Source organism: Lepisma saccharinum, chromosome 24 (assembly GCF_977018435.1).
Source record: "Lepisma saccharinum chromosome 24, izLepSacc3.1, whole genome shotgun sequence".
Classification (NCBI taxonomy): Eukaryota; Metazoa; Arthropoda; class Insecta; order Zygentoma; family Lepismatidae; genus Lepisma; species Lepisma saccharinum.
In genome coordinates this window covers 35,989,960-36,006,660 of record NC_139252.1, presented here as the reverse complement: position 1 = coordinate 36,006,660, position 16,701 = coordinate 35,989,960, and the positions used below count along the sequence as shown (strand labels likewise).

The 16,701-nt window shown below is 35.4% G+C and overlaps 1 protein-coding gene across 1 annotated transcript in view; it reads right to left on the bottom strand.

The window, feature by feature from the left end:
• The window catches only part of LOC145978150 (synaptic vesicle glycoprotein 2B-like), a 32,008-nt gene extending 15,312 nt beyond the window's left edge, over window positions 1-16,696 (bottom strand). Inside the window, exons 1-5 of the mRNA XM_083110590.1 lie at window positions 16,624-16,696; window positions 9,964-10,020; window positions 9,329-9,490; window positions 7,416-7,578; window positions 4,169-4,290 (exon numbers count right to left, since the gene is read on the bottom strand). Of these exons, the coding sequence (XP_082966716.1) occupies window positions 4,169-4,290; window positions 7,416-7,578; window positions 9,329-9,490; window positions 9,964-10,020; window positions 16,624-16,696 (577 nt within the window). The remainder of the gene's footprint in view (window positions 1-4,168; window positions 4,291-7,415; window positions 7,579-9,328; window positions 9,491-9,963; window positions 10,021-16,623) is intronic.
• Between the last annotated feature and the right edge of the window lie 5 nt (window positions 16,697-16,701).

Sequence of the window (16,701 nt, the reverse complement as noted above, 5' to 3'; positions counted from 1 at the left end):
TGTTTTGTCAATAGCTTCATTTGCGTTGTTTATGTTGCCTTGGAGATTGCGCGACAACAATAAAATGGAATTAACTCGTGAACATTTTCGTGCGATGATTTTTTACGATTTTCGACGTGGATTATCAAGACAAGAGTGCATCGATCAACTTACTTCCACATTTGGCGATGAAGTCCCATCCTTTACCACTGTGAAACGCTGGTATGTTTAATCGTGGCCGCCATTCGCTCACCGACGAGAATCGCGAAGGTCGTCCAAAATCAGTTGTTGTTCAAGAAAACATTGATGCTGTGCAAAACCTAATACTGCAAGATCGTCATGTGACATACTGTGAGATTGAGGCAACCATAGGCATTAGTTCCACCAGCATATATAAAATATTACATGATCATTTAGCTGTGAGAAAGGTATGTTCTCGTTGGATCCCACACAATTTGACAAAAACTCAAAAAGACGCTCGCGTCAATTGGTGCAAACAAATGCTCAATAAATACAATCGTGGTGCTTCAAAAGACGTATATAAGATTGTAACAGGTGACGAATCATGGATATATGCATATGAGCCGGAACGTAAACAGCAGTCGACTGTATGGGTGTTTCAAGATGAACCCAATCCAACAAAAGTTGTTCGCGCTCTAAGCACATCGAAACAAATGGACGCCTGTTTTTTCGGAAAAACTGGTCATGTGGCAACTGTGCCTTTAGAGGAACGTAGAACGGTCAACTCTGAATGGTACACAACAATTTGTTTGCCAGAGGTCTTCGGTCAAATATGGAAAACAAACAAACGCCGTCGGATCATTCTTCATCAAGACAATGCCAGCTGTCACACATCTCGTCTAACAACCGACTTTATGAACAGTCAAAAAATCGAATTGATGGGTCATCAACCAAACAGTCCTGATTTGGCACCCAATGACTTCTTCTTGTTCCCGAATGTCAAGAATAAATTGCGTGGACAACGATTTTCGTCGGCGGAAGACGCCGTTGATGCGTTCAAAAACCATATTATGGAGGTGTCTCAAGAAGATTGGAAAAACTGCTTTGACAAATGTTTCGAATGAATGCAAAAGTGTATTGACCATAAAGGAGAATACTTCGAAAAACAATACAGCAGTTTTCAATGCCAAATTCCTGTTTTTTCATTGTTAGGCTCAAAATATAAATAGTGACCCTCGTATATATACTCTTTCGCAGAAAGAGTTAGTAATTTGCTTACATGTAATTGTTATTCAACCATGTCTTTTCTTCCCCAATCATGAATAACAATCACGTTAGGTGATTATATATATATATATATATATATATATATATATATATATATATATATATATATATATATATATAATATAATATAATATATATATACACACACACACACACACACACACCTTCCGCATTGCAACAGCACATTGCAGATGACATATATACATACCCCATCCACACTTAAGGAGTTAAATGTTATCATACTTCATCATCTCCAGTCTCAGGATGCTTCAGGATAGAAGTCCAACTGCTTTCTTTCCACATGTCCCATTCTTCTCATTCTCTCTACTGCCTGCTCTTTCCACCGATATCATGGTTTCACTTTGTCTTTTTCCTCAATCCTTCTTTCTAGATCCTTCCTCTTCACATGCTCATCTCATCTGTGCCTGATCTATAAAATATGCTTCACTACACCCACTCTCTGTCAAAGCTCCTCAGTCCTCATTGTGTCTCATCTGGCCTTCCCTGCTATACCTCTTAAGAATTTAATTCCAAATGCATTCATTGTCCACAACTCTGCTTCATGCATAATTATAGGTAGAGCTCGGACATTTGGCAAAATGCATTTGTTTTCCTACATTGATAAAACTTTTCTTGGTATACATTTTTATGTTGTTGCTAATGTTTTAGAGGCTTTTTAATTTTGCCTATTTTATATCCTACTGCCAATTTTTAATTTTAATGCTTTTTTTTTCATTTTCAATAAAATTTTAGAATGTTTGTTTAACAAATATGCACAACTTATTTTTCTTTCATAAACGTTTATTAGCACATTATGGTGTTGCCAAGACAATTACAAAGCTGTAAAAGGGGTGAAACTCTTATAGCATCCATGAAAGTATTCGAGGAATCGGTGCAGCAGCTGGTTGAAGTACCAGGAGAAAAAGTTAGCTTTTGCAGAAAAGTGTGAATGTGTAAGGAGTACAAATGTGGAACTGGAAAAATTGAAAACAATTTGTGATATTCCTTTCTTACTTACTTCTTCTTCCCCTTCGTGCTGTTAGGCTTCGGGGTCCTTCAGCCATCTGCTAAAACTCTTCCTATCTTGTGCCATTCTCTTAACTTCCATTAATGTCTTCCCTCTTTTAGTAACCATTTCTGACAGCTATTGTTCCCATTCTATCCGAGGTCTTCCTCTTCCTTCTGGTCACGCTTACATTACTTGTGTCGGTTTTCTTTCTTCTCCCATTCTGATAACATGACCATACCAGCCCCCTGTGTTCTTCTCTCTATTATCTCTTCAATTGATTCTACTTGTAGCTGTTCCCTGATTTTAGTTTTCCTGATTCTATCTCGTCTTGTTTTCGCTACCACTATTCTGAGGAATTTCATCGATGTTGATATTAATCTACGTTTATGCTTATTTTGGAGCATTAAGCTTTCTATGCCATAGAGCATTGTTGGGGTAATTATGGTTTTATAAATCCTTAATTGTGATATTCCTAAAGGCAGAAATTCTTTTTCTGATGATATGAATCTGGTTACAATAGCCTGTTTGATGGATGCTCCAATTACTTCTCTCGAAGAGAGAGATCATTTCCTGTTACAAAAAAGCATTCTTTCTGGCTAGCTATGAATGTTGAGGGGTTAGGTGCAATCAAGAAAACAAAGGAAAGAAAAATGTTATTTCATGTAGATTTTAACTTTTTGAGTGAAATTATAAATACAAGTGAATTGGAATTTGCAACATTTTTCCAGTTTATTGTGCCTACCTTTTTTAGCTTTTGGTGCCTATTTTCCACGTATAATGTCCATTTGCCAGCCTATTCTAATGAAAATAAATGCCTCAACTTCTCGGGCTCTAATTATAGGTATTACGTAGGCACTTCCTTGTTCCATATGAATCCCCTGACTTTGAAGAGGATTCAGTTCTTGAGCTCTAATTATAGGTATTACGTAGGCACTTCCTTGTTCCATATGAATCCCAACTTTGAAGAGGATTCAGTTCTCAGGCTCTAATTATATGTATTACATAGGCACTTCCTTGTTCCATATGAAAACCCTAACTTTCAAGAGGATTCAGTTCCATGTTCTCTTCATTCATTTATCTCCTCATCTATTCTTCTGCTTCCTTCAGTAATATATCAGTTATAAATATTCTTATTCTCTCTCAGTGCATCTGTGAATTTTTTAAAGAAAAGCTCCAGAAGACTGATACAGCAAAATTGCACATACTCCAAAATTTATAAATAATCTGAGCATGTTTAAAATTTCTTCAAAGTGGTATTTTGGCTTATCTCTTAAATAACAGAACCTACAACTTTGCTTGATTCTGTGTTTTGCAAATATGTTTTTAGACATGGGTTGATAAAAATATATAATCAAGGCAGCTGATTTGTATATTTTTTTGTTAGTCAATCACTACAATGGGAATGAATGATGATTAGATGAAACTGAAGTCAAGCTCACGACTTGAACCTGGACCGTTGGCATAGCTCAACACATTCAACCACTGAGGCATCTCAAATCAGCTGATGATTAGAATGTTACTACAACTGTATTACCCAGCAAATATATGTATTAACAACTTAATCATACAATAACAAGTATTTTATCAGCAGAGAACGGTTTGATTTAATTTGGTTCTTAAAATAGTTATTGGTGTTACAGCATAAAGGCTATTTGCCCCTTCACCCAATAGGAGACTCGATCTACTTAAAAACAATAAAAGCTAATTTGAGCCAGTACGTAAATAAAAATTAAAACTGCAATAAAACTTCTTAAGAACAGTAATAAAATAAAAAACTGGCTGAAAGCTGAAGCTATATACCTCACAGTATCTGGACTGCAGGTGCATGTACCACAGCCTAGTTAACCTGCACTAATGCTATTTCCAGGGTGTACTGATGAAGAGAGGTTGGAATTGTTAGAAATTAACATTTTGTTAATGAAAATAGGTTACCTGGAATTATCCCAAGGCCACATAAGGCGAAGAGAGCTAGGCTTCCCATAATAAACCCTCTGCTCTGTGGAACCTGGAATTCCATGATGTAGGCCCAGACTACTACATACAATCCTGACATGCTAGAAATCAAGATATCAAAAAAATATTTACAATAAACCTAGCTTAACAACAAAATTTTCAAAAACAAAATAGGCAAGAAGAATGATATAGATATTGCGACTGTACAGATATTCATACCAATGTACCAGTATCGGTTGAAATTTAGTCACCGTTACCACCTAATACTTTTCTGGAATTTGGGTGTCTCGCAAAAATGGCCCATGATACTTTAGTCTAAATATCCTGGAAATTATGCAAAATGCAGAATTTTCATTATTTTTCAACAGCATTGTGTGGAGAAATTGATTTGTTTTAAAGTGATTATCTCATGTGAAAATATGAATATTTTTGAAGCAAACTAGGGTAGATTTCTATGGTACAGTCGCAATGGGATACTTATTTATAAAAAATTACGAAGTACTACTTTGAATGGCATGAACTGCATCCTACCTGGCCTACCTTACTACTTATAAAGCTGAAGTTAATGTTACGGTTTGGCACACACAGTGTAGAAATTTCAGCAAAAAATAAAGGCTTGACCAGGACTCAAACCTGGGTCTCTGGCATACGTTCCATTGGCACAGGACCAACAGCTAGCCCTGAATATATAAAAGTTTGAGTGAGCCTGGGCTAATGGTACAAAGCACACAAGGAAGCTTTCAGATCAAAGTGAGAAGAGACATGCAACAGGCAACATGTGACATGTGGGTTACCTTCATGCCCATGGGCACTGCGCAAATTAAGCTTTCTGCTTTGAGGGGGATGCACACTCAGTGGTGTATTTGTGATTTCATTTCGGGGAGGGGGGGCAGGGTAGGTTTTTTTTTTTTTGGATATGCGAATTTGAATACTTTACCAGTCAGTAAAATAAACTATTGATTTGTGGTTCAAAGTACCTTAGAACCTAAGTCATTAAATCTTATGATAACATTTACACGTAATTGAGAAACACTTCTTTACATTCTAAGAGAACCCCAACTCACACACAAAAGGAGCTATCTAACTAATTCAATTCAATGAAAACATATATGTTAAGCCGCAATTTGTTTGAACAATGGTGCTCTCATCAACCAGAATACTGAAAACATTTCTTTTTTGAAAAACCTCTGCACCCAACGACAATGTAGACAAGTAAACAACATTGAACAAAGAACTTCAGGCATGAAGTAGGATGCAATTGGTTTAAAAGTTAATTAACTGCTTTCAGAATGAATTTTTAATTATGTTTACCATAGTTAAGAAATGATATACCATATGTTTTCATTCATTTTTCTTTGAGGGGGATAAAAACATGCCTGGCAGAGATAAAAATAATTTTCTTTTGTCCAGATAATTTCTCTTGGGGGGGGGATCCCCAGCATCCCCTCCTGCCCATTAATTCACGCACTGCCCATGGAAGTGAAACGACTAGCGACTTGGTCCCCTCCAGTCCATAAGAAAAGGCTTCATTGTGCATGTGCGACCAACAGAGCAATAATGCACATATTGTGAAAAGTGCAAATGATACACAAGCGACATGCAACATGTGCAGCTTGTCATGTCACTTTTGTATGAAAGATTCCCCTAGTTTATATTTTCAAAAAAGCTTTCATATCCCCTTTTCTATTGCAATTATTACTGATTTAATTTGATTTGATTAAAGCTTTTCTGCAAGGGCTGAATTGATGTTAATAATAAAAACAAATTGTGATCAGTATTTCGTACTGCTTCATTGCAGTTATTTCAAGAACCAGTGAGGCAAGTAGAATATATTTAAATTGTAATACTTGTGAAAAAATTCAGGAAATTGTGCTATGGCAGATAAAAGACCTAACCTTGAAATTCATGCTGTGCTGTTAAGTGTGTTTTGCATGTTTGTCCTCATGTGGTAATTGCACAAACAGCTCTTTATTATGGTTATTATATTACGTAACTTTTATTTTAAATACTATCAATGAATGTGTTTAGACTCACAGGTAATTCTTATTGAGAGTGAAAATAATTCTTGAACCTAACATTTTGACTGACCAGAATATTGTTTGACAATAACTTGTTCATTCTGTTCATGAACCTTTGCAGTTATGCTAATACACGTATGTTGCTAGATTACTTTAAAAGGTAATACTTCCATGAGTGCCATGTAAAATTCTAGCTTCAGTCTGACTCTGGAGCTAGGTGGTCTAGTTGATAAGGCATCTGACTGTTGCATGGGAGAACAGAGTTCAATTCCCAGGGTGGGTAATCTATCAGAATATTGTCAATCCTGTCTCTGCATAAAGCAGCTCTGGTGTTCACCAGCCTCTAATAAATGGGTACCTGGGGGCAACCCTGAAGGGTAAAGGCAGCTGGAACATGGTGCTGATCACAAGACCCCCAGAAAAATTTGCTGAGACTGCAAATATGTGGTACTCCACCTTCACATCCCACTATGTGGCTTTGTGATATGGTGCAATGGACACAGGAAAATTTACCTTCTTTTCACCATTGTGACTAGAGTACTGTATAGAACTACTTTTGCTCACTCATACTCATTTGAGTCTCCCATGCTTGAGCTTTTACCATGGAATATCATTTTAATGTGATAATAATCATAGACATATGTGTAAAATATCTGTCCTGGTAGTTTCAGCCCACAATCATATATCACTGCATTGGTAAGATAGACAAAACTACATTTTAACATGGTGATATTGACTATGTTTACTTAAGTTTCAATTTCACTGTGTCCTTCACCTCACAATCCATATTTGAGGGCCCACTACCAGAGACAAATTACGGTAATACGTGTACTGCTGGGCTTCAAGCATATACCGCTTGTTTTGCCCGTTCGAGTGTTATTTGCTCGAGCGAAGAAGCTCTCGATTTCGTATGCCATTTAGTGTCGTACATGCAAACTATTAGGCACTTGAGCAAAATGCTCTCCCTACAGCACTCTAATTGTGATGCTAGGTTGCACAATCTCCCTTTCATTCAGTTCACTGCACTTCATTAAGGTAACTGTAGCCCTCAAACTTGATCTGACAAAATCAGTGGAATTAGGTTATTACTTTCGAACAATGGTCAACGTGCTGTTTCACTTCTTTGAGGCAAGTTTTGAAGGCACTAACCACAACTGGGGATACACGGAACATAAACATAATTCCATGTTGAGACACAAGATACTCACAGGAAATGTTGTGCCATTGACAGAACGAAGAAGAGCCAATAGATATCGATGAAGCTGATGATTAGGTAAAGTGATGAGGTGGCGATCATTGAAATGGTGAGCAGCAACTTACGACCCCACACGTCAGCCAATAAGGGAATGAATATGCTTCCCAAAATTGTTCCTGGAAAGCAAATACAGTACACATATGAAAAATATTTCAATTATGGGTGAGCCGATGCTGACACTGGTGAGCTATCGGCTCAGTCCCTAACTTCATTTTTAAAAATAACATATTAGCACGTATGTTCCACACAATGGCCATGCGGTCTAAGGTATCATGCTTTGGGCTCTGGCTATGGAACGCGTGCAGGTTCGAGTCTCCTGGGGTAAGCGTAACAACTTTTCTCCTGAGATTTCGACCTGTGTATGGGACTGGTGGCCACCCAGCATTGTGAGAAAATTGGGGAGCTACGAAGAGTAGTGTATCCCGGTCATGGAAACTTACAACAACAACAACTGGAGGTTCATTGTGCTGACCACACGTCACCCCGTAACCAGTTGGTTGATCTCCCACCTTGGTAGGTGGGAGCGAGGCTGGGAGTCAGTAGGTATGTCCTGACCCTCATGGGCTGTTGCGCTAGGGGTTACATATTATAACGTGCAACACATTGATATAAAACTCTCACAATTTCCACTTCCATATTAGCCAGAAAATTTTAAAATAAAAATTTCCCGACTGTTCTTATTTAACATGCAAATAATCAAGTTTATTAAAGTTGCACCTGCCATTCATGAGAATCAAGTATATTCAATATTGTTCAAAATTAATAAACAAAAATAAACCATAAAAGCACTTTTATACAGAGGTTGCTGAAAGTAAAAAGTTGTTTTTCAATATCAAATTCCAAAATTGATTATGTAATAATGCCAATAATACAATCAATTAATATGATAATTACCATATGTAATATACTTTGGAAGACTTTTAGTTGGAAACCAGATGAATGAATATCTGGCACAACTGTTATATTATTATTATTATAATTATTTCAAAATGTCTTAATACACGGAAATACATAAAAAAAATCTTATTTTCATGTATCTTATGCCCACCTCAATTGAGGTAAATCTTTGAAAGGGAAAATGTTGGTCTCTAACATAATAATCTCATTTTGAATTTGGATTATGGTCTCATGGAAACATTTATTTATTTTCGGTTTGACTGGTGGAATATAAAAACATCAGGTTCTAACCTGGTTTATGTATTTTACACACTCATTGGCCAAACTAAAATCCCTGATTTTGAAATAATGTACATACTCCTATGCCAATTTTCCTGACTTTTCAGTATTTCCAGATCAGTGGGCACACTGACTCTAGTTTTAGACCTCCTGATTTGTACTTTAGTTCCTGCTGGAATACGAACTAACAGATCTTTCTTTCTATTGTCACAAACATAAGGTTGTTAAGCTTTTCTTTTACAATCAAATAACAATGACATCAATTCCCATTAGGATGTGGCCTTCCCAATGGCATAGCTACTGGTAATGTTGTCAGTCATCTTGTAATCAAGGGATCCCAGGTTTGAAGCACATAATGGTTCAGAACTCACTTTACACAATATGCCATCCCAGTTAGCATTTCTGTGCATAAAGTGGACTTAACACAAACTCAAAACTCAAACTCTTCTGACTCTCAGCCTTTGTGATGTCCATGTTGGACAAGGAAGTGTCAGCATCATGCCAGACAAACTCTGTCGATATGTGGATGGGCATTGTCTTGTCGAAAAAAAGTCATTTTTCAAGCATGCCACAAAATGAATATTTAGGTGAATATTATTTATTTTCTAACAGTGTATTCTTTTCATTGTGGTTAAGCGGCAGATATACTGCACATTATAGCAAGAAACTAAATTACCTCACTATCATTACCTGCTTTCCTGTATGTTTTAAGTCTTGTCAACTGGACAAGAGTGAGTTCATAATCACACTCTGGTTGTGGCAATAGATAGCTCATGACATCAACATCCATTGTTGTAATGAGAACAATTATTCCACACATGAAGACAAGCTTGATGTTGAACATGGTTCCACCTTAAATAAATACAGATTGAAAAATTTAACGTTCAAGTAAAGCATACTGTTAATTAATTAAATAAACTGATTTATCAATTACACATATCCAATGGTTTGCAGGAACATGATTATATTTTTTATTGTCTTTAGTAACAAGAGATTTATGATAATACAAAATTATTTAATGTAATAGGCACCATATTTCTAGATCGTCAATATGCCAGCATGAATTTATTACTATTACAAGAAAAACATGAATAATTTAATAAACAGTATTGTATAAATAAGGTTAAATAAATATTTGTCGCACTTCGGAACTTTACAACACTTTGAAATGTTACTAATGATACCATACAGAAAACAAGAAGCACAAAAAGACTATAATGAATTTCTTCATATTAAGAATTCTGTAATTACAAAATGCTATTCATACGCAAAATGTATATGTGTATATGTCCTATAATAAAGGCTAATGTTTGAATATAACTTACTGGCCAGTTGAAGAGCAGTGTTAAAATCAGTGCAATATGTTTCCTCTTGAGTTTTACCTGGAATGCAAATTCAGACAAATATGAACATTTTGTCAATAGCTTGTAAACATGAAATGATGGCTTATTTTAATGAAATATCAAACATTTCCATTTGATTTCAAAACAATATCAAAAGGTTTTGGTTTTCTAAACGTCCTGCACTGTGGCCATGTCGTCTATACTCTGTCCTTGGTGTGTCTGGAGGACAAGTAGTGACACAAGGTGGCTCCACCAACAAACACGTGAGAGGCAACAGGATTGCGTGGCAGGGGAAAGTGACTGCAATTACCAGCCTTCACAGCAGCGTGTACTGCTTCACTCTGCCCATCCGATCCCCCCCCCCTTCTCTGCTGCTATGTGCGGCTTGCTCCTGAGATTCTGAGGATAGAGTATAAGGCAACAGGCTTTGGCTCGAGCTGAGTCCAGGTCTGAATCTCCTGGAGGGAAACATTAAACTTTTCCCCTGAGATTTCGGCCAGTGTATGGGACTGGTGGCCACTCACCATCATGAGAAATTGGGCAGCTATGAATGAGTAGCTTAACCTGGTCATGGAAACCTAAGACATCAGAAAGTTAAAATAAATGAACAATATGTACTAAAATACCTTCTACTTTCTAACTTACACCCGGAACAAAATGACTTCGGGCCTCATAACAAAAGCACAAAAAACTACATCTTTATCACAGGCCGGAGGATAAGTCCCGAATCATTGACTTTTTCTTGTATGTACGCATTGCTTGCATGATAGAATTATTTTCCTGTAGTTTACGGTTATTACAAGCATAAGAAAACAGTTTTTTCTTTGTGACGTTTCAGGAGAACACACGCTCCTTTCATCAGACATTTATTTTCATTTTGACTAAAGATACAGTTATAACAATGGTTAGTAATTTTTAAACAAAAAGAATCTGTTATATAATGGATGTTGTCAATGTTACATTGTTGTAATATAGCAACTTAACTGTGAAAAAAGCAGTCTATTTTTTTAAATTATGAATCCCAAATATCATCAGGTAATTCAAATTCATCATTGTTTTCACAAAGTCTCTTGATGTTTTCTGTTACATTAAATTTTAAAGATGGTGGCTTACTCCATTTGTGAAAAAGAAAACTCCACACTGGATCTATGTTACCATTTTCATTATTTAATTTATTCCAGTGTTCTTCTGCAATGAACGAGGCTTCCCAGACATTCAACTCTGTGTTTCCCGTTAATCTTTTTAAAACCCTTCTCTTTTTAATCAAATGCTTCTCTTCGATGATATGAGTTGACAAACCTGTTCTTGGGTTTAGATTTATAATGTCCAAATCATGTTCGTGCCATCTTATTGCCATTTTCCTTGCTGTTTGTCCCACATAATCTTTTGAACATGAACAACTTATATTATATATTCCTGTGGTTTCCACATCTGGTAGCGAGTTTCTCATTTTGAATTCATTAAATGTACATTCCAAACTTCTTGGTGATTTAAAAACAATTTTGAAATTAAAACTTCTAAAAATGTTTGCAATTTTATGTGAGAATCCCTTGTGGAATGGAATGCACACAAATTTCTTTTCAACAGATTTTTCATCTTTGTCTGTATTTCTCTTTTCCTTTAGTTTTCTTGCAACTTGTTTTTTGATTTGGTTTATTCTGGTAGTGTGAAAGCCATTTTCTTTTGCTATATTAAAGAGCCTTTCTTCTTCATTTTTGATATCCTCATTATTAGAACATAGTCTTTGTGCTCTCAGGAAAAAATTTAAAAATATGTTATCCATTGTTATACGCGAATGTTCTGATTTGGCATGGATGTATTTTTCCCCCGATAATTTTTTTCTATGGACTGATGTTTGAATTATTGAGTCAGTTGTCTTAATTTGCAGATCAAGGAAAGAAATTACATTGTTATTCATGGGTTCGCAAGTGAATTTTATGCGACGATGTGATTCATTTAACGATTTAAATACGTCCATGATGGTGTTCTCATATTTAGCAATAATTAGCACATCATCTACATATCCTGGAACTCCAATACGACCCATCATTGCAACTTTCACACATCCTGCATACAAACTATCCAAATATTTAGTTGAAAGACTTGCTATAATTAAACAACAAACACCATTCAGTGTTAAAAATGCATATGAAGTGAAACAGAAACTAAAAAATATTGTTTGGAATAGTGAGTATCGTATTGCAAGTTTTGATGTAGAAAATTTATATCCTAGTGTCCCAATAGAAGGTGCCACAGATGCATTACACAGATGGCTTATTGAGATGAAGGTTAACCCAGTAGAATCATGGGAAATGGTTCGATGGTTTACTGTATGTGCAAATTACAATTACTTTATATTTGATGGCAAAATCTATCAGCAAAATAATGGTCTATCAATGGGAAACCCAGTATCCGGAATCATCTCCAGCATTTTCCTTCATTACATAGAATCTCCAATTGTTAATGCGATAGGTGCGGATATCAAACTCTACATCAGATATGTAGATGATGTGCTAATTATTGCTAAATATGAGAACACCATCATGGACGTATTTAAATCATTAAATGAATCACATCGTCGCATAAAATTCACTTGCGAACCCATGAATAACAATGTAATTTCTTTCCTTGATCTGCAAATTAAGACAACTGACTCAACAATTCAAACATCAGTCCATAGAAAAAATTATCGGGGGAAAAATACATCCATGCCAAATCAGAACATTCGCGTATAACAATGGATAACATATTTTTAAATTTTTTCCTGAGAGCACAAAGACTATGTTCTAATAATGAGGATATCAAAAATGAAGAAGAAAGGCTCTTTAATATAGCAAAAGAAAATGGCTTTCACACTACCAGAATAAACCAAATCAAAAAACAAGTTGCAAGAAAACTAAAGGAAAAGAGAAATACAGACAAAGATGAAAAATCTGTTGAAAAGAAATTTGTGTGCATTCCATTCCACAAGGGATTCTCACATAAAATTGCAAACATTTTTAGAAGTTTTAATTTCAAAATTGTTTTTAAATCACCAAGAAGTTTGGAATGTACATTTAATGAATTCAAAATGAGAAACTCGCTACCAGATGTGGAAACCACAGGAATATATAATATAAGTTGTTCATGTTCAAAAGATTATGTGGGACAAACAGCAAGGAAAATGGCAATAAGATGGCACGAACATGATTTGGACATTATAAATCTAAACCCAAGAACAGGTTTGTCAACTCATATCATCGAAGAGAAGCATTTGATTAAAAAGAGAAGGGTTTTAAAAAGATTAACGGGAAACACAGAGTTGAATGTCTGGGAAGCCTCGTTCATTGCAGAAGAACACTGGAATAAATTAAATAATGAAAATGGTAACATAGATCCAGTGTGGAGTTTTCTTTTTCACAAATGGAGTAAGCCACCATCTTTAAAATTTAATGTAACAGAAAACATCAAGAGACTTTGTGAAAACAATGATGAATTTGAATTACCTGATGATATTTGGGATTCATAATTTAAAAAAATAGACTGCTTTTTTCACAGTTAAGTTGCTATATTACAACAATGTAACATTGACAACATCCATTATATAACAGATTCTTTTTGTTTAAAAATTACTAACCATTGTTATAACTGCATCTTTAGTCAAAATGAAAATAAATGTCTGATGAAAGGAGCGTGTGTTCTCCTGAAACGTCACGAAGAAAAAACTGTTTTCTTATGCTTGTAATAACCGTAAACTACAGGAAAATAATCATTGACTTGTTGATAAATACAAGAGACTTGGTAGGATTAATTGTTCTAGCATTAAAGATATTTTCAATAGAGTCCAATCGATATCTGCTCTCCAACGGCCACCATCTTGAAAATAATCTGCCATATTTGATATATCTTGGGAACGGTGTCTCCTATCAACGTCCAGTTTTCTCAGAAATGTTCCAAATAGTGTAAACTTTCATAATAAATCAATAAATCTATTTTTGAAAATAAGAAATAGAAGTTTTTCAGAAAAACTACAAAATATTTTATGAGAATAACTGCAAGTTGAAAGTTTTAACAATGATTCTTTTTCAAAAATTATGTTGACTTGTTTGTAAATTGTATTTCTCTTAAAATGTTATTTACAGTAAATTTATAAATCTAGAAAAAATAGGGATTCAGTTCGTCTAAAGATTTGTAACAAACACTAAGTAATCTTATAAAATAGAAAAATGCCATTGTTTGTTCGAGAATTATTAATTAAGACTTTCTGAAAAACTTCTATTTCTTATTTTTCAAAAATAGATTTATTGATTTATTATGAAAGTTTACTCTCTTTGGAACAATTCTGAGAAAACAGGATGTTGATAGGAGACACCATTCCCGAGATATATCAAATCAAAAAATATCAAATATGGCGGATTATTTTCAAGATGGCGGCCATCAGAGTGCAGATATCGATTGGCTACTCGACTGAAAATATCTTTAATGATAGAACAATTAATCCTACCAAGTTTGCTTTTATCAACAAGTCAATGATTCGAGACTTAGCCTCCAGCCTGTGATAAAGATGGTTTTTTGTGCTTTTGTTATGAGGCCCGAAGTCATTTTGTGGTGGGTGTAATTATGTATAACACTTGAATTTTTATCCAAAATACAACTTTAGATTGTTCACTCACAAGATAGGATAAAGTTACAGCATGGCATTTAATTTTTAAAATTGAGGTTCAGGAGCAGTTTCACATACATCCTAAATTAATGCCGTAACCACATGATCATAGTAGATTTTGACAAAGAAAATGAAAAGATCTTTACAAATGAGTATATGAGAATTAAATTATATTCATAAAAAATATAACAAAATGGCAAAGCTTCTGCACTAAAGTTTGTTTATGGATGTATCAGATTAGTAAAATTATCGGAAATGCATCCGAACATGAAGAAGTACTGTGATGGTCCAATAAGGATCGCCATAACCAGAGTAGCACAATCAAATGAGGTGGGCCAGGCAATGGCTGGGTGAAGAAGCAGAAGTCTCCAGGTTGAAAGAGGCATATCTACTTCTGACGCTTCTCGGTGCACTGCGTCTCCTAAATGGAACTTGTTCGGACGAACTCCTGCATTGGTTCAATTCAATTCACTGCCAATGTTCCATGGCAGACTGAGAGCAAACTTTGCAGTAGGCCTAAGGATGGGTAATTCCTGGGTATGTGTGCCTGCATTCGGATATGGTTACCGGCTGGTATTAGTAGATACAATATGGTACAATCTTCTCACAATTGGATACACTGACCATAGAGATACACACTAAAAGTTTTAAAACAGTATGCTATTTTGTCATGATGTGTGCAAACGCTACCTATCAATATTGCCTACTGAAGTACAATTGAATCGGTGAGACTAAGGAGGGAAAGATTCCACTCGATCTTACTTTCGGGAAATAAAAAGAAAACCTCATAGCAACCAAAACTAAAAGCTGGATGAAGAAACTTACAACTACAAACTTATTCATCATAACCATAGTAACAATATTCCATAAGTGGTTTGTTTTTAAAACCTTTATTTTAACTCTGATATGTATTCAAAGTATTCTGCCCAGTTTATTCAAAAAGTGGACTTTCCCTTCTTGGTCTCACCTGTTCAATTTTTTGCCTCAACAATTTCCCAAATTCCATATTCTCCTGGAGACTGACATTCATTTACTGTATCCACACTTGTTTAATTTGCATGTTACTTTTGATTGAAACTATATGTGTAATTTTGAGAAAAGTCTCCCATAAAAGAGACTACTTAAGGCTTGGTTGAACCTTTGGCCAACGCCAGCGAAACTGTTTTCGAAATTTCCTCTCCTTTTGATAAACTGCTATGATAATTCAAAATCTGAAAAATTATATGTACTTAGAATTCCTCTTACATCATTCACGTGGTTTGCTTTCGCTGTTGTCTCAGTATTCACAACAGTTTCGTGGCTACGTAAATCTATTCAACTATTGTGGGAGATTAACATGAATGCTGTAGAACAAATTCTAAGCTGATGTACTCTTTCAGATTTTGGACTATCATAGTGATTCATTGATAACAGCTATGTAGACATCGGACAAAAGTCCAGGCAAGCCTTAATGAGTGAACATTGTGCTCTTTCCTTATGGCAGTGAAATGACAGATATCAAGCATGAGCATTAAAGTTGATGAAATTCATAAAATGGTGATGTCGTTTCAACAGACGTTCGTCATTAGCTAAATAAGTGTTTACGAAAATTATTTGTTATGAGTGGAGTGAGATTAACTATTTTCAGAAAGTGTGTCACATAGTAAATATTGGTTCAACTAAACTCCGCGACAGGTTACGTTTGCACCGGGCTTTATGTATTAATCCGTGCGAGAATGGTGCTCAGAATCTTCCGTGCCAGTCTTGCCTCAACCGTCGAGCCATTCATATTACATACAGTGAGAAAATCGGCAGTATTGCAGCAGAACTATATTCTGTGTGCACGTTTAGGTCCATATAAGCGAAAAGTTGCTGCAAACCTAACCTGTCACGAGGTATACACAGATATATCACTGCCATTTTGAAGCGAACACTTAAATCAGCTTCAACAAATTACAAGGGAAAAAAACTGTTTCATGCTAAAACAATTTAATTTTTAAAAATTAGAAATAAAACGTTACCTTTTGTGGATATGTTTGCTACATGGCGATGAGGAGGATGAACTCTCTTAAATATTGCAGATTCTCCATCCATCTTCT